Here is a 24,795-nt window from a genome sequence, read left to right on the forward strand (position 1 = left end):
TAAAAGCCTAATATATTAAATATGATACTCAACAAAAAACACTTACTTACCAAAACCCTCTGCTGACACAGGTGCTTATGCAGAGGACTGGGTCAGGTGGAAGAGTCAGCTCTGCACTCTCTATGATGCTCTTGTCAGTGAGATCAGTCAGATCGGCAGTAGAGGGAAATATGCCACTGGCTCTCGTCACATAGCTGTGAAAGAAAATCTCATTGAACTGACAGCTGATGTCTGCCACCAGGTGATTAATGGATGTTCTGCTCATTAACCTGTTTTGCTTGTAATGAATAGAAATTTGGTGCTTTGGAGTACAATAATAATAATACCATGTTTTTTGTATATGTTAAGGGTACATAGTTTTACAATGCTTTAATTTAATGAGAAAGCCTGTTGTCTGTTGCATTAATGTAGTCCTTTGCGATTTCACTTGTTAAATGCTTAAAGTATTCATGAATGTGCTCTGTTTCTCTAGTTGTTCAATCAAAGCCCTCCTGTTTTAGAGGTGACTGCTTCTTCTTTCTGTCGGGATACTCAGCGGGACAGTCTGCAGAGCTGCAAACGCAGACGAATTGAGCCATCACTGATAAATTGGGATGTGATACGCTCCAAACTGCAGCCCCACCAAAGCGAGTTTGACATGATTCCCTGGTAAAAACCACAAATCATTCTCAATTAAAAATCCATAAATCCTTTAAGCTTTGAATAAAGGGAGGTTCATATTGGCAGTATTACAATTTGTTATCGGCACTCTCTACAATCCTAAAATACAGATATTGGCCTGTCCTGCCCTGCCTTGGGTTTGCATCCATTTGTTTTAGACATAAAAGTTGTTATTAATTCATATTCAGTTAAAGTAACTTTGCAGATCTAGTGTCTAATATTAAAGTAATATGTAGTGCTGTAACTCTTCATGTCAATTGACAGGTTACAGGTCACAGCTGCTCTGATATCCAAATACCCGTCTATCCTGTCTGCTGATGATCTTGTGCCTCTGCTGGGGCTGCTCTGCCAGCTTCAGGGTGAACAGCAGCGTCGGGGTGAGAGGGGACCGTACGTCCTGCGCTGTCTCAGGGAGGTGGCACTCTGTCATGCCAAGAGCTCAGCGAACTGCTCGGAGGCGGGCCGTCTGTGGGGCAGAGTCTGGGCTCTGGCCCTGCGTGGAGTCGGCTCAGCCCAGACCGGGAGCTTGTGTCTGGAGCTGTTGCGTATCATGGTGCAAGAATCTCTGGTGCCTGTTGATAGAGAGTTCTGGAAAGTCTTCTCTGGTGCCGTTTGCAAGCCCTCTCTGTGAGTATAAAAATATTGGAATTAAAACCCCATTTATTCTCTCATGCGGAACATAATTAGCACTCATCTTTCAGTTTATAAAATAGAAAATATTCGTAGTAATTTACTGAATGATATATTACTGTGACTTTCAGTGACATTTTTAGCAATATCATTTTTACATTTCATTATACAGTGGTGGCCAAAATGATTAAAACACTAGTATTTTCACCAACTAAAAAATGGTTTTAAATCAGTTATTTCTATCTTTTGCTGTAGTGTGTCAGTAGGAAATATCATTTTCTTTGCAATAAATAAATACATTAATAATAAATAATGGAAAATAGTTGTTTTTAAATTCTATTCCTTTTACTTATATTTAATATACATGTTTTCAATGAAGGTTCCAAAATAATCACAAATTATTTTAACAGTTTTGATGAAACATACTTTTTTAAGTTTTCCAGCTACAAATCAGCGGAAATGTCGAAAGCAGTATTTAATAGATCACGTCCTTTCAAACCATCTGCTATTCTTTCCCCATAGATTTCCATTGAAGATGCATTTCTTTGTAAATACTATCAACCAGTTGTAGTTTGTTTTTCCAAACTGACACAAAATAATTTACCTATTAATATTACTTTAATGTCTATAAAGTCTCAGTAGTGCTCATTTTTTATATTGTTTCTCCTAGTGTTGGTGCCCTCTGCTTGGCCCAGGCCTTGTTGAAGTGCTCCATCCCCAAAAGTGTTCACAAGCGAGACGTCATCAGTGGAGTTCTGATGGAGACGGGTGGAGAGCCGCCCACTCTGACAGACTCGATCATCAGCTGGCTAGTGATGAACGAACAGAACGAGGAGACGGAGGAGAACAGCAGACCTCACCTCATAATCACCAGGTCCAGCATCGCTGTATTACTACTTAGCATAGCATTAGAACCGCTTGGGTTTTCTTCAAAATTGCAAAAGATTTAGGTTTAATGGTTTTATTCAATTTCACATTTCTCCTTTGAATTTTTGCTGAAGTTGCTAATAATGTAAGTACACCAACATCTCTTTTATTAATCTTTTCTGGTCTTTGCAGGGATTTTCCACTGAACCTCATTCCTAGAATTCTGGTCTCTTTGACACTGAAGGACAGCAGAGCAGGACTGATGTTTCTGATGGGCAGCCTGAAGCCAGAGAGGTGAGTGTGGTGCACTCAGAGATCAGCTGGAGCAAAAGTACTTAGTAGTGTTGTGCACTGTGAATAATATGCAGATCAGTTATTTTTATTTTCTATTTTTTATTTATTATTTTATTTTTTATTGGTTACTGCTAAAGGTTTATTGTTGAATTTTTTGTATGATTCATGTTACTTCAACAACAACAACAACAAAATAAAAATATTAATAATAATAATGTCAACTGTGTGGCACAAGCAATTTCCGATTTGATTTGATTTCCAGGCAATACATCTGAATGTTTGTCATTTTTATTATACATCTTTTGTTAAAAAATATTTATTTATTTCGTTTTATTTTATGGTTGCTGTTTTAGTTACAAATAACCCTTTTGGGGAGTTGCATCACTTGCCATTTTCAAACTTGAACTAACCCACAATATGTCAAAATTAATTTTTATTAATTAATATTTGAATAAATTAATATTTATTCAAAGGAGGCATATGTGTGTAGTGTAATTGTCTAAGCATTAATGGTAGGGAAAGCCCCTTATACTGGAGAGCGGCCACATATGAAGAGTTTCTTGGAGGTTATAGTACATTGAAGAATGATCACATGACTTTTTACATACACCATGTGACCTGTAAATGCGAAAAAAAACCTTTCCATTGCAGTTTTGTGAATTATTCCTTTTTCACATAGCCTGAAAAACCACCTCATGTGAGCGTAAAAACGTTTTTGCGATATATGGACGTTTTTGCTAAATTGACACATTTCCATTAGGCGTATTATTCAATCTGCAATTTCAATTTGCTCAATTTGAAGGGGTAATGGAAACGCAGCTCTTGAGATTCCAAAAAAATGCTTAAAAAAAATGCTTAAAAGTGGTTGAAAATTTTTCTAATGTCTAACAATATTAAAAGCTAATTTTTATATTATGTCTCTGTGTCCTATACAGTTTCTGTCCACAGAGTTCTTCCTTCACTGAGGCAAAAGACAGTTTGGGGGAGATAGAGAGTCTCTTCCTTCAGTTCAGTTTTGATGACACACACTCCAATACTGGTGCTACAATTGACAAAGTCATTGTTAACTCAGAGAAACCACAGTTCACTGTTATTCAAGCTCTCAGAAGCAAATTGGAGCACAGTCTCCTGTCTGTTGCTGAGCAGCTGTTTAACTGCTACTCTCCTGATGTAAGTATAGCTGGCTCTACTATAGAATATGAATGTCAAAAGCAGCACATATAAATGAACTACAGTGATTCCTCCTTACCTCACTTTACAGAGTTCAAACATTCCCCACGTGTGTGTGTTGCACTGTGTTTCTCTGCTCACTGGCGTTCTGGCTGCTTATGTGTGTACCGGGCTCCTCACAGAAGAGCAGGCCTGCCACTCTCCCCTCTTCCTAAAAGCCAAGGTGGGATTTTCCATCAATGACATCCATCAGTACAAAGTTCACTTACATTAAAAGATGTTACAGTAGTTTTGTTGTACTTTAATTGTGAATAAAAATCAGACCTGGCTTTCATTTATACTGTAAATGAACATTCAACATTCCCTGACATTCAACACTAACGGTGTTACTGAAACCACACCTTCTTTCTTTGCTTTTCTTCTATTTTGAGACTTTAGTTTTTGCATTTTCAGGGATCGCATCTATGCTATCAGCTTGTAACACTCCAAAGAGAAAGGAAAACTTGAAATCGCATCATATGACCCCTTTTATAAACGAATCTGTATCAGTGTTTAAGTCCCAAATTCATTGTAATACTAAAAAAAGTGCCTTTTAAACAAGCATTTAAAATGATTCAATATTTGAAGTCCTGTCTTCATGTTGTTTGCATATTGATTTGGAGATTCAATAAAAATATATTGTATGATTACAAATGTTAGTTTACATTTGTGTACATTTTTTCTTTTCCTAATTATCTGAATTACCGTACTCTGATAATTAATTGTTTCCCCCTTCTTTTGTAGGCATTGATTCAAGAATTTAGTCACTACATATCAACAGCCAAGAGCAAACTAAGTGAGAATGATACCATCAGAGCAGTTCAGTCAGTGATGCTGCTGTGCTCTGATAGTATCAGCAGAAGAGAAAAGGTAAGGAACAATAACCATATACAAGGTATGACTATCATTTCTAACAATAGTTGCTAACTAACAGTCGAATATTCGCTGGGTGTTATTGATTATGCCATTTTGACTATATGGGCGAGCTCAAATGTCTTATTTCACATAGCACTACCGGTTTTCTCCCAATAAGTTAATATACAGCCTATTATGATAAAGCTGTAAGAATCTGAAAAGAAAGGATCTTCAAATTAATATTTTAAAGTGCGTCAATAAATTCAACCACCCCTATAGATTTGTGTTTCATGGATATATTATTTACCTGATATAAGATGCATTTGGTTTTGAGTCAAGCGCTTCATTTTTGTATATTCATGTGGGCGGAGGTTAGTCAAAAAACTGTTTTAGTGACGTCATTACTGCAGGAACTAGAGGGATGTAGTCCAAACGGGTCGTTTTTTGTAGGCGAATTCTGTTAAATCAAATATCTCGCTTGGCATTGAACTTTGAGCTTTAGAATTTTACAGATATTATTTATACTCTAACAACAACATTACACACTAACTAAAGTTAAAACATGGGATCACGAAGAACGGGACCTTTAATTTTAGGCTAACGTTATAATGAGAGCACTATTGTAAAAATTTTTTTTTAAATAAAATGGTTAATTGTTATGGTTTCGCCGACGTTAAGTGTGAGCTACCTGTTCATCAAAACATAAAACATTATTTACCCCGTTTATATCTGCACGGTGTTCGTTACACATTTTCCCTGTGTGTTAACATCAGTAATTGTTAGTCGAATGTCTGACTTCTCTCTTATTAATTTATTTTGCCCCGCCCCCAAACATATGAATATCGGCAAGATTCGAAAATTCTGATTTGACTATGAAAATCCTTATTCGTTGACACCCCTAAGTTTTATGCTTTCAAACGTCAAAGTTTTTAAAGGGATAGTCCACCTAGAAATGAAGAGACCTTCATGTGAAGTGAAGTGAAGTGACATTCAGCCAAGTATGGTGACCCATACTCAGAATTTGTGCTCTGCATTTAACCCATCCGAAATGCACACACACAGAGCAGTGAACACACACACACACACACTGTGAGCACACACCCGGAGCAGTGGGCAGCCATTTATGCTGCGGCGCCCGGGGAGCAGTTGGGGGTTCGATGCCTTGCTCAAGGGCACCTAAGTCGTGGTATTGAAGGTGGAGAGAGAACTGTACATGCACTCCCCCCACCCACAATTCCTGCCGGCCCGGGACTCGAACTCACAACCTTTCGATTGGGAGTCCGACTCTCTAACCATTAGGCCACGACTTCCCACGTTGTTCCTCAGTTGTTTGACTTCTGCTGATGTATACATATGTGTGAAATAAAACTTCTTGTGAGTCGAGGTGATTTCTGACTTTAAAGTCAGTTCTTTTTAACGTGTTTAAGGTTGATCAGAATGGTTTATTGTTAAAGCTCCTTGTCTTGTTAATTGAGGATATATATATATTTTTTTTTTTTAGGAGGACGAAATTTCCACCACTTCTCGCAATTTATTCATGAAGGCTTTGCCTGTGAGGTTGCTAAATGACCTGTGTGACATATCTAAACAACTGGTGAGACTTACTTGCACCTCATCTCAATGTTTCCTGGGTGTATTTGAAAACAATATTTTTATGATTGAGTTCCTCTAGTGCCACCAAAATGATACCCTTTAACACCTTTAAATATACAAATGCATTTAAACATAGTTTCTTTCAGTAAGAAATGATACTGAGATTTTACAACCAGACTGTTATTTATCTTGCTGATCATCTAAAGCACGCCTCTTACGTTTGCAGTTAAGCAGCTCAAGTAAAAAGGACAACACAGTCATGGAGAATGACCCAATGGATGAAGATATGGATATGAGCAGAACCCAGATGGACAATCAGGAGGGCATTGATCTGTTTGAAGATGGAGATGGGACACACCACAGCACTTTCAGACCTCACCAGTCTAATGAAGAATCTGTTGATTCAAAGTACACAACAGGTGCTCAGAGAGATACATACGCAGGGATTAATGTTGTGTGATTTCATGTTCTTCAGCAGGACACATCGTTTTTTCTTCATTTTTGATTGTAGGGACCAAGAGTGCATTATCTGAGGAACATTTATCCAGACAAGACTTGGCCTTCCTGTCGGTGCTCGGTTTCCTGTCCCTATGTGCATCTTCAGAACTCAACAGTGGATTCTCCTTCAAACCTCTGGACACCCAACGCAAATTGCTCAAACTGTTGGACCTCATAGACTTCTCTCAGATGCTTCACCTCCATATGGTGATTATGCTGTTTAATGTACCGATTCTAAAATAATGGAAACATAGAGTCATGAACCTAAATCAGGCAAGCTCTTGACTGTTGTCCTGATACAGTATGTGGTCCAAATCTTTTATCAGCACATCTTGGGTGTATCTAATGCATGTAAACTCTTTATCACTGTTTGTTTGTGTAGTATCTTTCATTGCTGAAGAAACTCCCAGCAGAAATCACATCTCTGGATCCTGAAGAATTTGACACTCTTCTAAGGCCTCTGGCGTAAGGATACCTCAATTTCCCTTATGTATTTATATATATATATAAATGCAGTGCAGTAAGTAGTTTATCCTGAAAACTAGCATTACATTACTTTTTTTTTTTTTTACCATTAGCAGTGAATGGGTGCCATCAGAATGATAGTTCAAACAGTTGATAAAAACATCCTAATAATCCAGAAGTAATCCACACCACAAAAAGTCAATTTAAAAAGTCCATTCTGTTGTCCTGTCACATCAAAATTCACCAATACATTTGTTAAGAACTTTTCGGACTGCTTTTTTACTTGTAAATCGTGCTTGATCTGTACATATTTCTCTTCTGATTCAGACAAGACAACTTTTTTCTCTGGGGAAAGCAATTTTGTTGATAGAGGACTTATTTTAGAGGGCTATTTTAGCCAGAAACAATGGTTTGAAGTTAAATAACTCTTAAAGATGGATTTGTTTATTATAACCACTCAGCTTTTTATTTCACAAGACATTCAATTGATGGATTATAGTGGGGAGGTTTTTTTTTTTTCAACTGTTTGGACTCTCATTCTGACGGCACCCATTCACCGCAGAGGATCCATTTGTGAGCAAGTGATGTGAAATGCGAAATTTCTCCAAATCTGTTTCAATGACACACTTATCTACATCTTGGGTGTCAAAACGTAAGTAACCGTTCCAATAACTTTTGTTGCGATGTCTTTTGGTTTTCCATACAGAGATGTTTGTTCTCTATATCGGCAAGACCAGGAGGTGTGCGCTGCCATCCTGTGCTCCCTGCTGCCGTCCATCCGCTGTCTGGGCCGCACTCCTTCTGTGAGCCAGCAGGAAGATGAGATGGCACATATCAAAGGAGCTCTGCTCAAAGTCATATCAGGATTCTGGTGAGCTACAGAGGCTATGATGTGCAATGGTAGTACTGTGGTATGTTGAAGCAATAAGCCCCAAGAAGCCGTAGTTGACAGTGAATTTATAACAGCTAACGGACGTTGTTAGGCACGACGAAAAGAGATTCTCTAAGAACTTCTTTAGGTTCAATTATATTCACTTTCTCTGTACAGCATCTTGGGTAAATCTGGCAAATGTACTTCAGCTGTGAGAGTGGCACTAAGGCAATGTTTACTGGCTTTGCTGGAGGTAAGTACAGTGTAATGTTTATTTTAGTATAAGTAGTACAATACATTATTAATTTGCTATTGTAATAATACTGTTTTAAATAACAGTCAGTTACGTTATAATTCATGTTTTATAAGGTGGACCCATGCTGTAAGTGGGCGGAGCTAACCCTGAGGGAGGAGGTGCTGCCGGTGTCTGTGGTTCTCTCCTCTCATTTAGCAGATGCCCATCACCACGTGTGTATGTTGGCAGCACTGTCCGTGGAGAGGTTAGCTGAGCATAACACCATTGAATTCCCTTTTTCAGTAAAAGCTAATTTAACCTAATTCTTTTAAAACTGTTTTTTTTTTTATTATTCACATTAACTTTTCAATTCTAGCTTGTTCCTTACAAAAGCACCGGATGGCAGTGGGACGATGATGCTTCCGCTAAAGAACCAGCAGATGGCCTTTGAGAATATTTACCTCAAGGCTCAGGAAGGAATGAGGGGGCAGGTAAAGTCAGTGGCTACCAGCAACTATTTAGTTACAAACAATCGTTAAAATATCTTCTTTTTATTTTTGGCCGAACGATCATATCACACTCAGGCCGCGTCCACACAGAGATGCTTTGAGCTGTATACGCATACATTGTGTATCGTAGAGCTGTCACAATATTATATTTTTCATATTACGGTTATTGTGGCCATAAGAATTCAATAGGGGGAATTCATTCATTCATACTTTGTTTGAGTTTTTCTTTTTCACCCAATGAAAAAGCACAAGACTCTGGCTTTCTCTGTCTTCTTTGCAACTCCTATGAAATAACAAGATAGAAAATTCTGTCAAGTTCGACAGTAAGATAAATAAATATTAATGGTAACACTTCACAATAAGGTGTCATTTGTTAACATTAATGTATTAACTAACATGAAGGAAAAATGACCAATACATTTATTACACAATTTATTAATCTTTGTTCATGTTAATAAAAATAGAGTTGTTCATGTCAGTTCAAAGTGCATTAATGTTTACAAACTTGTGATTTTAATAATGCATAAGTAAATGCTGAAAGTAACATGAATTAAGATTAATAAATGCTGTGGAAATATTGTTCATTATTGTTTGTTATTTATATATGTTAACTAATGAACCTTATTGAAGAATAACCGCAGATGAGGCATTAAGTGCACGGCACTGCAACCACCTAAACATTTTACAGAGATTAATGTAGCAATGTTGTCGCTCAGTTTTTCGGGTAACTGTTAATAGATTTGAACAAAGAAATAAAGTGTTAATATGCACAGGCCATATTTATTGCAAATACAAGACAAGACGAGTAAAGAGAATTCGGTACTTATAAAAATAATCACCCTTTACTTAAATATATGAACAAAGAAAAGCGCTGATAACAGATTAATTTAACGTTTCCAATTCTATGACTAGTAAATAATGACAGCTAACTCTGATGAACACGGCTGTTCTCCTCGGAGCAGCTGCGAGTGCTTCTTCTTCTTCTTCTTGTGTGACAGGTGTCAGCGTTAAGGCACAATACTGCCACCTGGGAGCTCAACCAGGTACTGGCGCTGGAGTATTTACATGTGGTGTTATCATAAGTGGACTGTTCTTTTTAAATATCTCAGTTATCGCCAATACTGGTATATTGTCACAAACTAAATGATCACGATATCGATAAGGCGCCGCAGCATAAATGGCTGCCCACTGCTCCGGGTGTGTGCTCACAGTGTGTGTGTGTGTGTTCACTGCTCTATGTGTGTGCATTTCGGATGGGTTAAATGCAGAGCACAAATTCTGAGTATGGGTCACCGTACTTGGCTGAATGTCACTTCACTCTAATTGTTGCTTTGACTATCACGGTATATCGCGACACACCTAGTGTATCGTATAGGGTTTTGTCCACATGGATCTGGCATTTTGGGAGAGTGAAACCGATATTTTTTTAAAAGGGGTCCCAGAGTGTATAAATCTGAAAATGCCACCCTTGTGTTTTCGTGTGGATGTCATAACCCCAAGTTTCGCCCCCAGTCAGACGCCCCTAGTCAGAGTGTTGGTTTCGTGTGGATGCAGATATTTCTTGAGATGAGGGGGAAAAAAAAGACCTGATAGGGAAAGATCTGGCTTTTTGTGGGAATGTAGCCTCAGAATGCTTAATATAGCATTACAGCAGTCTCTCTGATTTTTAATTAGCATTCTTTGTCAACATTGAGTAAGATTATTGTGCGCACATACTGTATCTGACTTCTGTGAGAATTTTGTTGTCAAGAGCTGAGAAAAATCCAGTGGTTTCTTGCATCAGCACTCGCAGTATATTGATTTGCATGTATACCCTAATAATGAGTTTTTATAATTATTATAAATCATAATTATAGACACAGTCAGTCAGACGCTGTCAGTACTCAGTGACGAATAACACTCCAGTTTAACAAATTAAATGAAAACTAGACACACCCAATTTCAAAAATATAAATTGTAATCAAAATTAAATATTTTGTCAATTGATTGCTATTAATTTTCTGTCATGTAATATTGTTGGCAACTTTTGATGGCACAAAGAAGGTGTCTTAATAGTAGATATATTCTCAGAAATAGGTGAAAGTAATTTATGATGTAACCAATCAAATAAAAAACTAGGGTTGTTATAACACAAATGTCATTATCAATACCAGTGAATTTTCAGGATTCTCAATATATTTTTTAAATCAATGCCACAGCAAAAACAAACATGCATACTCCCTTATTTTTACATATTAAAGTACATATAAAATAAATTGTGTACATTTATTAATGTTAAATCAAAACCATGTCAAGTAGCCATCAATTTCTCAAGTAAATACGTTTTTTTCAAGTAATTAAACAGTCAGTAGAGAAATCACCCAGAAATAAAATTTGAACTAAAACATCTCAGTATTTTTTTTTATATATATATTTTATGTATATGTATTTCATGTTTGAAATCCCTTCTGCCCGTCATTCTGTTATTTTGTTCTTCTACAGAAAAACTGTCCTTCAGAAGACTTACCCGACGAGACCTTTAATCGACGGGCAGTCTTGCTGAAAAGTGTCTCGATGGTGATGTCCTGCAGTCCTGTGTGTGAGAAGCAAGCCCTGTTTGCACTCGTTCAGTCCTACAAGGAGAACAGCATTGATGAGCAGCTAATCAAAAAGGTCGAGATACAGTATGTAACGATGTTCAGATGTTCCTGACTATACTCCATTAAAAGAGAAATGAAGAACTTCCTCTGTGGTGGCCCCTGCAGGTGCTGAGAGGTGTGTCCCGGTCACTTGGGTACAGGGACTCTAAGAGTTTAATTAATGCACACCTGTATTATCTAGTGGCCGAGTGGCTGAACCAAAAACAGTCCGATGCAAGTTACACACTACAGTCCTTCCCCTACACATTACTGGACTGCTGCAGGCTGGAAGAGTTTTACAGGTATATCCTACTATAATGATCTATTTTATACTTCTGGACTTTTTACTAGATCAAATCTCATGGAAACGTGCTGGTCATATTTTATCTTAACTCAAAAGTAATAATATATTGCTTATATAGTATAAGAAGTCTATTTTAGGACCATTTATTTAATGTCAGTTATCACTTTTCAGAAAACTTTTACATAGGGGTTCTTCTGTAATTATACTGTAATTACATATTCAAATGTCAGGTCATCCTATCATGTGCTGATCCCACACCTGGTCTTCCTGAATGATTTCGAGGAGGTGAAATCCATCGGCGCTCATTTGGATCAGGACTGGAAGCAGCTGCTGGCGAATTGCTTTCCCAAGATCATGGTCAACATCCTGCCCCACTTTGCCCTCGCTGGGCAAGACACCCATGTGGCTCAACAGAGAGAGAAAGCTCACAGGGTGTATGATATACTGAAAAACAGCAACTTCCTGGGAAAACAGGTGAGGATGCACATAACTGGTTTTTAGTACAGTGCCGATCTACACTTAGACTGGCTTATATCTTCTGTAGATGGAGTTAAAAAGTGTTACACAGCTCAATAATTATTTATATACACACACAGATAAATGTGTTCTTTGCACTGAATTCTTCTACAACTTATTTTTGTCATTCAGCAAATTGACAGTTTGATTTGCAACAACCTGGCTGACATTGTGGTGGAGCTGTTAATGACACTGCATGAGACAGAAGGGACGGCAGCGGGTGGAGGAGACCTACAGAAATTTACTGGGTATATTTTCATGCCATAATACAGATCAAATGGATTATATCATGAGGAATCTACTTCTGTTTCCCATTTGAGATAAAAGAGATCAAAAGATTGAAACATTCTATAAAATCTTTCTCTGTATCTCATTCTGACTCTCCACATTTACTTCAGGGGCAGCTAAAGTGTGATCAATAACTTGTCATGTGCCGTCCAATTACAGGTACACTGACGTTCAAACGTTTAGGATCAGTTAATGTTTTTTTAATGGAGATCAAGACACATAAAAATACAGAAAAAACCTGTGGTATTGTGACCTTCAAATATTGGTTTCCTATTTATTTTGCTTTAATATATAATTTATTTCTGTGACAGCGCTGAATTTTCATCAGCCATTACAGTGTCACATTATCCTTCAGAAATCATTCTAAAATGCTGATTTTGAAACCTTTGTGCTGCTTAATATATTTGGAACCTGTCATACTTTTTTCTTTGATTAAATAAAAATTTAAAAAGAAAAGCATTTATTATTAATATTATTATATAATATTATTAATTTTCTGACTTTTTTTCTCAGAATTGCAAGATCATATCTTGCAATTCTGATTTTATAACATGCAATTGCGAATTATACAGTCAAAATTGTGTTATAAAGTTAAAATTGTGAGTTATAAAGTCGCAATTCTGAATTTTTTTCTCGCAATCGTGAGTTTATACTTTGTGATTCTGTCTTTCTTTTTTTCTCACATTTGCAAGCTCATATCTCGCAATTCATACTTTTTTCTCACAATTGCGAGTCAGAAAAATTGCGAGATAAAGTCGCAATTACCTTGTTTTATATTTTATTACATGGCGGAAACGGGCTTTCATACTTTTTTAACATTATCTTTACTATAACTTTTTATCCATTTTACGTATCCTTGCTGAATAAAAGTATTAATTTCTGAAAAAAAAATAATACAGACCCTAAACTTTTGAATATTTGTGTATTTTGTAAACAAAAATTTCTAAATAAACACTGTTCCTTTGAACTTTTTATTTATCAAAGAATCCTGAAAAAAATAAGTAATGATGCTGAAAATTCAGCTTCCAGCTTCACAGGAATAAATTAGATTTTAAAGTATATTTAAATAAAAAGAAATGTTATTTTAATCTGCAATAATATTTCACAACATCATTTTTTTTCTGTATTTTTGATAAAAATAAATACAGCCTTGATGAGCATAAGAAACGTCTTTAGAAAACATAGAATTGATCTTGAATAACTAACCTGGCTCTCACCCTGAACATGACGTTTAAAAAAGTGTTCATTTTCATCGCTCTCAAAAATGAAAAATGCCTCTTGTCATATTATCTTGTTATTTCAGTTTTTGTACCATCGAGCATAGGAAACCCTATTGGAAACAAAAGAAATTTTACAAACATGTTTTAATTTTTGTAATCAGAGAGTTGGATCCTGCTCCAAACCCACCGTTCTTCAGCTCATATGTGATCAGAGCCACGCTGGACTACCTGAGCAAATGCCACAGTGCCACTCACAAGTCTCTGGTGGCTATCCTGTCCAAGAATCCTGTGAGCCTCCCATGCAAACTTGCATATTCATTTTTCACCTGAGCATCTGCTTATTTCTTTATAAAACTCCTGCGTCCATCTGTGTTGTGCATGTTTCAGATGTCCATTCAGAAGATTCTCATAGCAATCTGTCAGAAGGCTGCTGAGACCACCAACGGCTACGAGAGGCACCGCATACTGATGATGTACCACCTGTTCGTCAGCCTGCTGCTCAGAGAGGTGAAGGACGGGCTGGGCGGAGCCTGGGCGTTTGTGCTGCGTGACATCATCTATACACTCATTCACCACATCAACAGCAGGTCTGTGCGCACACACAATTAGGGATGTTTTAGGAGTATATACAGTGGCGGCCAAAATGATTAAACACTTGTATTTTCACCAGCTAAAAAATGGTCAATTCTTTCTATCTTTTGCTGTAGTGTGTTTCCAAACATTCATTTTGCCATTAATTGTAATAATCCAGATTATGACCATTAAATGTAAACTGATATTTCCAATTGACACACTTCAGCAAAAGATAGAAATAACTGACTCAAAACCATTTCTTAGCTGGTGAAAATACTAGTGTTCTAATAGTTTTGGCCACCACTGTATGTGCAATGGATTCACAAAAATATCTTCTAGTTTTAGTGTCAGAATGTTATCAGAAATCATTGAGAAACAGATAAGTGAGGTCTTATTCTCTGCTGTAGGTCATGTCCGCAGGATGAGGTGTCCGCTCGGAGTCTGTCCCTGTGTTGTGACTTGTTGTCTCTGGTCTGTCAGACAGCGGTTCAGTACTGTGATGATGCTCTAGAGAGCCACCTGCAGGTTATTGTTGGTACTCTCACAGCACAGGTCACGGATCAGTCTGCCATATCTCAGCAGGTGAGAGGGACGAGTGAATGAATGAGCATGACGTGTTAACTTCAGATCACCATCTCTTATTTTATAATGTACTAAAGCAGCTCTTAAGTTTAGCTAATCATGAAAAGTGTTGATTGTTGCATTATATTTAGATCTACTCCTGTAGCATTCAAGGCTGCAGCTGACCACAGTCATGTCTACTGAGTGAAAACACAATGTAAATAAGAGATCCGTTGATCAGTGTAAACCGTTTCAATGGTTATAATCAGAGATTTGGCAAAAATGCAGAAATCAAATCACTGCTATAATTCACAATTATAAAGAGAATGATCTTTGATCAATTTCTGAATATAATTACGGTATAGATAACAGATGGGTTTACAGTCGTGGTCAAAAGTTTTGAGAATTACATAAATATTGGAAATTGGAAAAGTTGCTGCTTAAGTTTTTATAATAGCAATTTGCATATACTCCAGAATGTTATGAACAGTGATCAGATGAATTGCATAGTCCTTCTTTGCCATGAAAATTAACTTAATCCCAAAAAAACCTTTCCACTGCATTTCATTGCTGTCATTAAAGGACCTGCTGAGATCATTTCAGTAATCGTCTTGTTAACTCAGGTGAGAATGTTGACGAGCACAAGGCTGGAGATCATTATGTCAGGCTGATTGGGTTAGAATGGCAGACTTGACATGTTAAAAGGAGGGTGATGCTTGAAATCATTGTTCTTCCATTGTTAACCATGGTGACCTGCAAAGAAACGCGTGCAGCCATCATTGCGTTGCATAAAAATGGCTTCACAGACAAGGATATTGTGGCTACTAAGATTGCACCTAAATCAACAATTTATAGGATCATCAAGAACTTCAAGGAAAGAAGGTTCAATTCTTGTAAAGAAGGCTTTAGGGCGTCCAAGAAAGTCCAGCAAGCGCCAGGATCGTCTCCAAAAGAGGATTCAGCTGCGGGATCGGAGTGCCACCAGTGCAGAGCTTGCTCAGGAATGGCAGCAGGCAGGTGTGAGCGCATCTGCACGCACAGTGAGGCCAAGACTTTTGGAAGATGGCCTGGTGTCAAGAAGGACAGCAAAGAAGCCACTTCTCTCCAAAAAAAACATCTGCAGAAAGTATAGTGAATGGACTGCTGAGGACTGGGGCAAAGTCATATTCTCCGATGAAGCCCCTTTCCGATTGTTTGGGGCATCTGGAAAAAGGCTTGTCCGGAGAAGAAAAGGTGAGCGCTACCATCAGTCCTGTGTCATGCCAACAGTAAAGCATCCTGACACCATTCATGTGTGGGGTTGCTTCTCATCCAAGGGAGTGGGCTCACTCACAATTCTGCCCAAAAACACAGCCATGAATAAAGAATGGTACCAAAACACCCAACACACAACAGTTTGGTGAAGAACAATGCATTTTCCAGCAGGATGGAGCACCGTGCCATAAGGCAAAAGTGATAACTAAGTGGCTCGGGGACAAGAATGTTGAAATTTTGGGTCCATGGCCTGGAAACTCCCCAGATCTTAATCCCATTGAGAACTTGTGGTCAATCCTCAAGAGGCGGGTGGACAAACAAAAACCCACTAATTCTGACAAACTCCAAGAAGTGATTATGAAAGAATGGGTTGCTATCAGTCAGGATTTGGCCCAGAAGTTGATTGAGAGCATGCCCAGTCGAAGTGCAGAGGTCCTGAAAAAGAAGGGCCAACACTGCAAATACTGACTCTTTGCATAAATGTCATGTAATTGCCGATAAAAGCCTTTGAAACATATGAAGTGCTTGTAATTATATTCAGTGTTGTGCCTGAACGCGTTCATTGAACGATAGTTCATGAACTCGTTCATATTTTGGGCGAACGTGAACTGAACGTGCTGTATTACTGCCTTATGAACGTTACCGTCAACTCGTTCATTCTGGTGTCTGTGAACGGCACGCTCTTTTAGGTTAACTTCGTTCAATAGGGTGCCAGATTTCTATAGAGCATTCCAGGCGAAAACCCGGCTAAAACACACCGTAAACGGGTCTTAATATGTAGCGGAAAAACACCCAATCATGCAACACCAGCCACCAGTGTCGCTCCGCCGCATGACGTGATGCGTCATCAAAAAAAAAAAAAAAAAAAGCATGGAGGCGACAGCAGCATGTAGCAAGAAGGCGTATGATCATTTAAAAGAATTTTATGATGTTTATGACAAGGTCGGTGAGAATGGGAGAAATCTCACTTTTCTGTGCAAACTTTGCCCGCCAGCTATCAAAAGGAAAATCCGCACTTCAGTTACATCCGTCCTTTTTTTTTTTTTTTTTTGTACTTATTCATTGGGCAAACAAGACAAAAAATTTAAAAATTACTTAATAATGTTTAAATGTTTTGAACTTTGAATATTGCACTTTCAAGTTCAACCTTAATTTCCTACCTCAGCCTGGTTCCTACCTCAGTTTGTGTTAGTAGAATGGTCTTGAGGGTTTTACTATTCATGTAACTTGTTTGTTGAACCTGCCTGGTATATTTTTCCAGGATTCCAATATTCTGTTTTAGCATGTGGACAATGGAAAATTATTAAAATTGAAAAACGTTTGCACCTTAATGATTACTGTCCCATTTTTCTTTTAATAATTCCTCATTAAAAAAGACCATTCAAGCAGCACGTTTTTCCTCATGTTTTTGAGAATGTAACGTTACTGTAGAGTTGAAAGCTGCAGCTGCTACTAGTTTGGAGTGAATGGACTGCAACAGCATTAAAGCAACAATGGGGAAATGCTGTCCCCTCAATGCTAATGTAAACCCTGGTTGGATAAGGATTCAAAATTGGATATGAAGATGAAATCTGACGCATAGCTTTATCGTTAAAACTGATAAAATAATTGCTGTCTGTGATTCTATATGGGCTGTGGCAATAATTTTGAAAAATAATAGCTCGCAGCAACGTATGGAAAAAAAGAACTATGAACTAGTTCATTTTTGGAACTGTGAACTTTAGTTCAAAATTTTGAAGTTTGAACTATGAACTGAACTAGTTCATTTTAAAATTTGTGAATTTAACTTTGAACTAGTTCATGTAGAAAGTGAACTTTCCCAACACTGATTATATTTCAGTACATCACAGAAACAACTGAAACAAAGATCTTAAAGCAGTTTAGCAGCAAACTTTTTGAAAACTAATATTTATGTAATTCTCAAAACTTTTGGCCACGACTGTAAGCTCAACTAGCAGGAACAGCGCTTAAGTTGATTGTTTTTAGTTGTTTAGACCACACGATGATTCACGTTAAGGGGCGTATTCTCCCGATTTCAAACCCTGGCATTTTAGAAGGTTAGAATAGAATTATTAATATTTTAAATGGGGAAGTTATGTTTTTATTGCTGAGTATCCTCTCATATGTTTAACTGTCAGGAACATTTTGGTTAGTGGGCATTGGGGAGCCTCAATAGCCTGTAAGGTTGAGAACTACTGTTCTATTGCGTTTTCGCATTGAGCTTTCACCTTAAATTAATGAGATAAGTTGTCCTCTGTGTATATGTGTTTACAGGGCTGGGCGTTGTAGCTAAAGGAAATTATTTAATATTTTCATGATATTTTTCAGCCTTGTTGATGTCTCTATATTATTATACTTAAATATTTGTTCTGGAATTACTTATTTGAAAAAAAAATCTTAATTTAAATGTAATAAAAAAATGATATTTTACATGGATATAGTACATCTAATCTGAAATACTTTGTTTTTAAAAATAATTATTTAGAATAATTATGGTGTGGCCAATTTTTAAATACTAGTCAAAGAAAAAAGAAAAAAATACTGCAAACTGATTTTATTTCTAAATGTTATCTCTGATGTTAAGTCAGGAATGTAAAACTGGTTTGCAGTACTGATTTAAAGTCAATGTTGGTTAGTTTTATATCACTAACAGAATAATAATACATTTATTGTAAATATGTCTCCTAGCCCTATTTTCATGTGTGATTTGATTGATTATTCAGCAGGGAATTGTAACACATTGTATGCTTTTAGGTCCTCAGTCTACTAAGGTTCCTGGTAATTGAAAACCCGGAGAACAGCATGTTGAGAAATTCCATACCCCTATTGGAGCCTTTTCCTGACCGAGCACACTTTAGAGATCTGAGAGCCGCCCAACACGCTCTCAAATACAGCTCAGGAGCCTTCACTCTCAGACAGGTCAACATTATAGTCTTTTTCAGAAATGCTGTATAGACCCACATTATTTACATTTTACATTACATTTAGTCATTTATGAGATGCTTTTATCCAAAGCGAACCACTTCACACTTCCACATTCCAACAAAGGAGCAATGATGTGCAAGTGCTATGACAAGTCTCAGTCCAATGCAGTACATGTTTTTTTTAAATTATATTATAAATAAAAGGAAAACCAATATAATAGAAAAAAAATAGAGCAACCTTCATTCGTTATTTAACATCAAATGTCAATCTGTTGCATTGTGAGATTATCATGAACTAAGTAGAAGTTAAAGTTAAGGACTGAATTTGAATTGAAATAATTGTTTCATGGTCATATTTTCAGATTTAATTGACACAGGTGATACAAGATATGTCTAAACATTGTCAATTCTGCTCCTCCCTGACGTTTTTCTGTCTCTTGCAGGAAATTGAGCATTTTCTGTCAGTAACATCCTGTGATTCTTTGCCCCTGGCCCGTTTGGAGGGGTTGAAAGATCTAAAAAGGCAACTTCACAGCCATAAACAGCAGATAGGACAACTCTTGAAAGAATGCCATGGTCAGAATCATATTATTTTTATGCAATCGTTAAATGTGCTATAGCTCCCCCACTAGCAGTGTCCTAATGCTTCATGTCCATATCTGATATCTGTGTTTGTTTAGCTGATCCTGCCAGCTGTATTTTGGTTAAGTTGGTTCTTAACCTCCTTCAGCTTTGCAAAATCGCAGCTAACCATCCTGGTGGAGGAGACATCTTGAGTAAGTGCTTTTCAGTATTGACATGCAATATAAGAAATGAACTGGCATGACGAGTGCAGGTTTTATGACGTGTTGATGTATGATGAAATTGCAAAAGGACATGCTGTCCTCCTATTTTATGTGAACCATAATTTACTGTTTATATTATTAGCTGGAGGACAGGTGGAGCTTTTTATTGGAGACAAATTACTAAAATGATTCCGAGTTATACACCAATACCATTTTTGATTCTGATTGCACAACAAGACTGATTTCTAATCTGTTGAAATTTTGATTTAGTCGTTAATTAAATAAGTTGTGTAGCCTATGTAATTATTATTTTTTTTTTTCACTTTTCCAAATGTTTATTTACTTATTTTATTTATCATTTACTCTTCAGAGGCTGCTGGCCGGTGCCTAGGAGAACTTGGTCCAGTTGACTTATCATCCATTGCCTTGCATTATGGGAAAGACCAGCTGTATGCTAGAGCAGCCGATTTGTCTCCTGACGTTCCTTTTCAGTGGATCTTCATCATCCTGAACTGCATGGACAATGCTCTCACGCATCACAGGCACTTCATTACAACTTAATTATCAGATCTTACACTTTCACACTGTCCTTAGATCAAGAAACTATTTCTAGACTTCGCTTTCTGATAGCAATAATTATGAATGTGCTTGCACCAATCTTTTTTTTTAATCTTTTTTTATTTCAGTATTGCGGTGCGTCAGGCTGCTGGGATATGTCTGAAGGACATATTGGCCACTCAGTGTGGGATTGAATTTGGGGAAATGTATAAAAGCAAAAGGGACCCTCTGCTGGCATATCTAAACCCCTTCCGCTCTGCCAAGAAGCGGGCAAGTCTTTCACATTGGCAAAATCTTTTTATGAACACCTTTGATTTCAACTGCACGCTAAATATTTGTGAACTGCGAAACCATTAATAATCAAATGAGTGAACAGATGTTTAAATAAATGAACTAATTACTGACATCAAAAAAAAAAAAAAGTTATCCATAAAGTGCTCCATTCCTTTCTTTGGGACCACCCATTACTGTACACTTAGTGTGTCTTTCTTGTCTGGCGCACCAAATTTCAGTCTCTACTAATGAGCTGGTGACTTGAATTAGGTGTGTTAGATAATGGCGACATACAAAATGTGCAGGGGTCTTGGGACAGGTTTGGGATGAATTGCCTTATAGGATTAATCTCTTCTTTTACACAGGAGACCATGGTGAGTATGGAAGTGACCTCGGAGTCCAGACATAGGCTGGAAAATTCTGAACTCTGGTTAGTGCAACCTGGTGGAAACAAAGACTGGTTAAAGAACCTGTCTATGGCTCTGTTAGACAGTGGAGGTGTCCGCAATGAGGCTCTGCTTCTCACCAGACCTTTATGCGAGGTACACTGACGAAATAGTAACCATGCTGTCTTTTGAGGATCCATTGTAATGGTTTATAATGGTCTCAGATCACATGCAAAATGGAGTCTGAGTGAAAAACCCTTTTACTGCTGTAGGTAAAAACAGATTTCTGTCAGAGGATGCTGCCACTCTTTGTTCATGATATTCTTCTGGGAGATGTGGATGGTTCCTGGAGGCAGCTGTTATCCACACAGATCCAGAGTTTCTTCAGTCAGTGCCGCAGACCCTCCACCCCCACCAGCCGCCCCACCACCCCCATGCTCTCTGATTCGGGTACAAAGCTATTTGATAGGAGCTGAAGTGGTGACCGTTACATAAAAAGTTGGTCTGCTGCAATGTCTTTTTTTTCTGTTTGAACAGGGAACAGTATTGATGTTGGCAACCAGAGCCAGATAGACAAAACCTCACTCCGCAGCATGCTGGCAGTCATAGACTATCTCAGGCAACAGAGCCGCCCCGTGGCACCTGGAAGGTTGGACAAGTTTTCATTTCTGTCAAATTCTGTGGATCCAAAGCAGTAGATAATTCTAGATGTTATTTTTAAATATACTTTCACACTTACTGCCAATGCTGCAAGTATAGGTGCTGTAACATTTATCATTCAGGCCTGGTTCTACGGGGTGCTAGATGATGCTAAGCACGAGAGCTGTCAAAAAAAATAGAACTTCGAACATACGTCGAATTTAAAATAAAAATCCACATTTGAATGCAAAAACTTTGCATTGGAATTTTAGGAGTGTGTCAGACAGCCTTATCAATGCCACACATGATGCGATGATGAGGTAGGTGTCACCAGAGATGTTCACAAGTCTTCAACTTGGAGTCTGAGTCAAGTCTGAAGTCTTTGTCGCTGGAGTCTGAGTGAAGTCTCGCGTCTTTGGTCACGAGTCCGAGTCGAGTCATTTAATGGTGGTCAAAACCACCATTTTTACCACCAAATTTAATGGTTCACTAAAAAAAATCCCATTCATAATCCTCATGCATTGAAATCTTCCTATTTACGCATCTGTTTTATTGGCTATAGACAAAATATATTTTCTGTGATCTATTTTTTTTTTTTTTTAAGAGGTGTTAAGATGTAAGGTTAATGTACATCCAGCCTGTAATTTATATGTTTTAATCCATTGCCATGTTCAGAACCTTTTTTCTGTAATCAGATTCTATAATAAGAGTCAGATCTACCATGACACCCAAGGAAATATTTGACACAGATATTACAAAACGATACAAATAAAGTATTTCTATATGATATAAATCAGGGGTATTCATTTAAATTTTCAAGAGGCACGGCCTCTGTATTGTCTTCCAAGCAAAGGCCCGGACAAAAAAATAAATCAATCAATCAATCAATTCATTTTGACATGTATTGTGTTTTTACATTTAGATACATGCAAGCCATGTGGCAAAAAAAAAAAACAGTTCAGGGTTTTCCTCCAGAAATCTATACTATTTTAATATTTTACTTAGAAGCAGTATTTAGCCTACTAAAAACATGTAGCTACAATAGTCAAAACGTTCTCATCTTGAGCAGAAAAGAAATATAACTAACAGTTTCCATCCCAGCCATCTTAACAACAATTTTCCCAATTATAATTAGACCTACATATATATACAGCCTATATTATACAGATTAATAATGCTAATAATGCTAAATGTAGATCAGAAACTTCTTGTCACATCTGGTTTAAATAATCAGAGTAATAGGTAGATAAATAAATAGATAGATAAATAGTAAGAAAAATAACTACATTTGCAGCATTGTTGTTTTCTGCTGTGTTAGAGTGAAAGTAATCTATAGTTTTCTGTTTTTGTTGTTCGTCATCCGTAGCTTCCCCCTAACTGAAATCGCAAAATTCTAATTTAGCTATTTTGACAGTCCTACTAAGCACCCTCAAATGAACTCAATAGCACCCTCAGTTAAAGCTGTAATTATGAGATTTCATTGCATATTTGGCAAACTATCCAGTGCGTAATGGTTTGCACTCTGGGAGATCCTTTGTCTATTTATTTGCACCGTTGAGCAATGTAGATAATCGCAGACATAATCTGCTTTTTTCTTGAACGCAACAGCGGATCAGTTACTTAATTCCTGTTTAAGTTAGAAATTAGAATCTCCTTAGAATAATTTTTTTATAAATAATCTTTATATAAAATAGAAATGTTAGAAGTGTCTACTGTCACTTCTGATCAATTTAACATCCTTGCTGACTACAAGTATTCTATGCATTAGTGTACTTGCTTACTGAGAAAAGATAAATTATTTGGATTTTGCCATTAGGATTTTGCCATTGACATTAGGGTGTCGAAGAAATGCTACCTTTGAAGTTTACTTTATCGTGACATAAGGCATTTCACCATGAAATATGAAAACAGTCAAAACAATACATCATGGACGAAAAGCTGATGACTTAAAAAAAAAAAAAAAAAAAGCATTACTGACATGAATGTGATATATGTACTGCATACACTGTTTGACATCTGTCAGTTAACAAATTAAAATTTATTTGAGAAAAACTCAGGTGAAATGAATCAGATGAATTTTGCTGATTGGAGCGACGACCGAACTTGTCGCCGACAGAATCTTTTCTGTGTTACCAATTTGCTTTTTTGATCATTTGTAATGACATCTGGTTAAATAGTTAAAACCCAATGTTACATTCTCACAAATTGTACACTGCACTAATTATGGATTAAACTTTGACATTGTATTTTTAAAGTAATGAATATGGGACGGTGTGTGAATCAAATTTTTGGCTGGATCTAAATTATCTGGAGGTGGCTGGAGCCGCTCAGATGTGTTCTGCACATTTCACTGCCCTCCTATACTCTGAGATCTACGTGGACAAGATCAGATCCAACATGGAGCAGATCCGAAGGTGACTCTCCGCTTACTGTTATGCTTTATGTAATGTGTCATCCACCTAATACTGTGTACTGTAATCATGATCATAGTGTTCTAGATTCATTAGTTGTTTAGAAGAGCTGTGTGGTGACCAGGTGCTTGTGTTTGTCTCAGGTCACAGTCTCGAGTGTCGAGACGGATCACGTTTGAGGAGAGCAGCCAGACACTGTCCATCAGCAGTGTGAATGAAAAGAGTTTAGAAGACTCTGGCATCAGTCTCCAGGTGGGTGATGGGTATCAGAGCAACAGCTGTTTCTCTTTTTCTCTCAAAGCATATTGCAAGATAAAAAAAAAAAATCACTAGAGATGTTCATTTTAACCCATTTAACCGCTAACCGACCATTAAAAATTTTGACCAATTAATATAATCAGTTGAACGGTTTAAAAAGTCATTTATTAATTTTTTCAGTAATTAATCAGGATATTTAAAAAAGGTTTGCTGCATGGTTAAAATATGCTATGCGTAGGCTATAGGCTAGTCGCATTTTATCATTTCATTCAGAAATATAGTCTTGCTATATATGCCGAGGTGAAATGTTTACAAACATTATAATAAACACTGTAAACATAGCTAGGCTATTTTAGTTCCCCTCACTCCACAACAAATCCTTTCAATTAACAGTATTTAAAAAATATAAGAACCTAGCAATATAAATGTCAAGCCAAAACAAATAAATTTAAGCTAAAATTAATAACAATTTAATTTAACAAAACTGAAACCAACGTTGCATCTCTCATTCCACACAAAATCAAATGTTTCCATATTCCCG

General features: G+C 37.1%; 1 protein-coding gene across 3 annotated transcripts in view; it reads left to right on the forward strand.

Moving 5' to 3' along the window:
* atm (ATM serine/threonine kinase) overlaps positions 1–24,795 on the forward strand; it is a 74,526-nt gene that overhangs the window by 10,899 nt on the left and 38,832 nt on the right. For 2 of the 3 annotated variants that reach the window (XM_059514871.1, XM_059514872.1), the window contains exons 8-34: positions 72–241; positions 473–648; positions 925–1,287; positions 1,961–2,164; positions 2,350–2,451; positions 3,387–3,621; positions 3,713–3,844; positions 4,405–4,530; positions 6,017–6,109; positions 6,335–6,527; positions 6,620–6,813; positions 6,989–7,071; positions 7,778–7,942; positions 8,120–8,195; positions 8,312–8,442; positions 8,554–8,668; positions 11,168–11,338; positions 11,431–11,606; positions 11,839–12,082; positions 12,257–12,372; positions 13,794–13,920; positions 14,020–14,219; positions 14,613–14,787; positions 18,775–18,939; positions 19,388–19,520; positions 19,625–19,720; positions 20,100–20,629. In XM_059514871.1, coding sequence (XP_059370854.1) covers positions 72–241; positions 473–648; positions 925–1,287; positions 1,961–2,164; positions 2,350–2,451; positions 3,387–3,621; positions 3,713–3,844; positions 4,405–4,530; positions 6,017–6,109; positions 6,335–6,527; positions 6,620–6,813; positions 6,989–7,071; positions 7,778–7,942; positions 8,120–8,195; positions 8,312–8,442; positions 8,554–8,668; positions 11,168–11,338; positions 11,431–11,606; positions 11,839–12,082; positions 12,257–12,372; positions 13,794–13,920; positions 14,020–14,219; positions 14,613–14,787; positions 18,775–18,939; positions 19,388–19,520; positions 19,625–19,720; positions 20,100–20,290 — 4,352 coding nt within the window. In that variant the 3' untranslated portion in view covers positions 20,291–20,629. Of the gene's footprint in view, positions 1–71; positions 242–472; positions 649–924; positions 1,288–1,960; positions 2,165–2,349; positions 2,452–3,386; positions 3,622–3,712; positions 3,845–4,404; positions 4,531–6,016; positions 6,110–6,334; positions 6,528–6,619; positions 6,814–6,988; positions 7,072–7,777; positions 7,943–8,119; positions 8,196–8,311; positions 8,443–8,553; positions 8,669–11,167; positions 11,339–11,430; positions 11,607–11,838; positions 12,083–12,256; positions 12,373–13,793; positions 13,921–14,019; positions 14,220–14,612; positions 14,788–18,774; positions 18,940–19,387; positions 19,521–19,624; positions 19,721–20,099; positions 20,630–20,925; positions 21,103–21,218; positions 21,397–21,483; positions 21,596–23,840; positions 24,000–24,139; positions 24,249–24,795 lie in introns of those variants that run through there. The other variant, XM_059514873.1, reaches the window with a different exon arrangement.

Source organism: Carassius carassius, chromosome 28 (assembly GCF_963082965.1).
Source record: "Carassius carassius chromosome 28, fCarCar2.1, whole genome shotgun sequence".
NCBI lineage: Eukaryota > Metazoa > Chordata > Actinopteri > Cypriniformes > Cyprinidae > Carassius > Carassius carassius.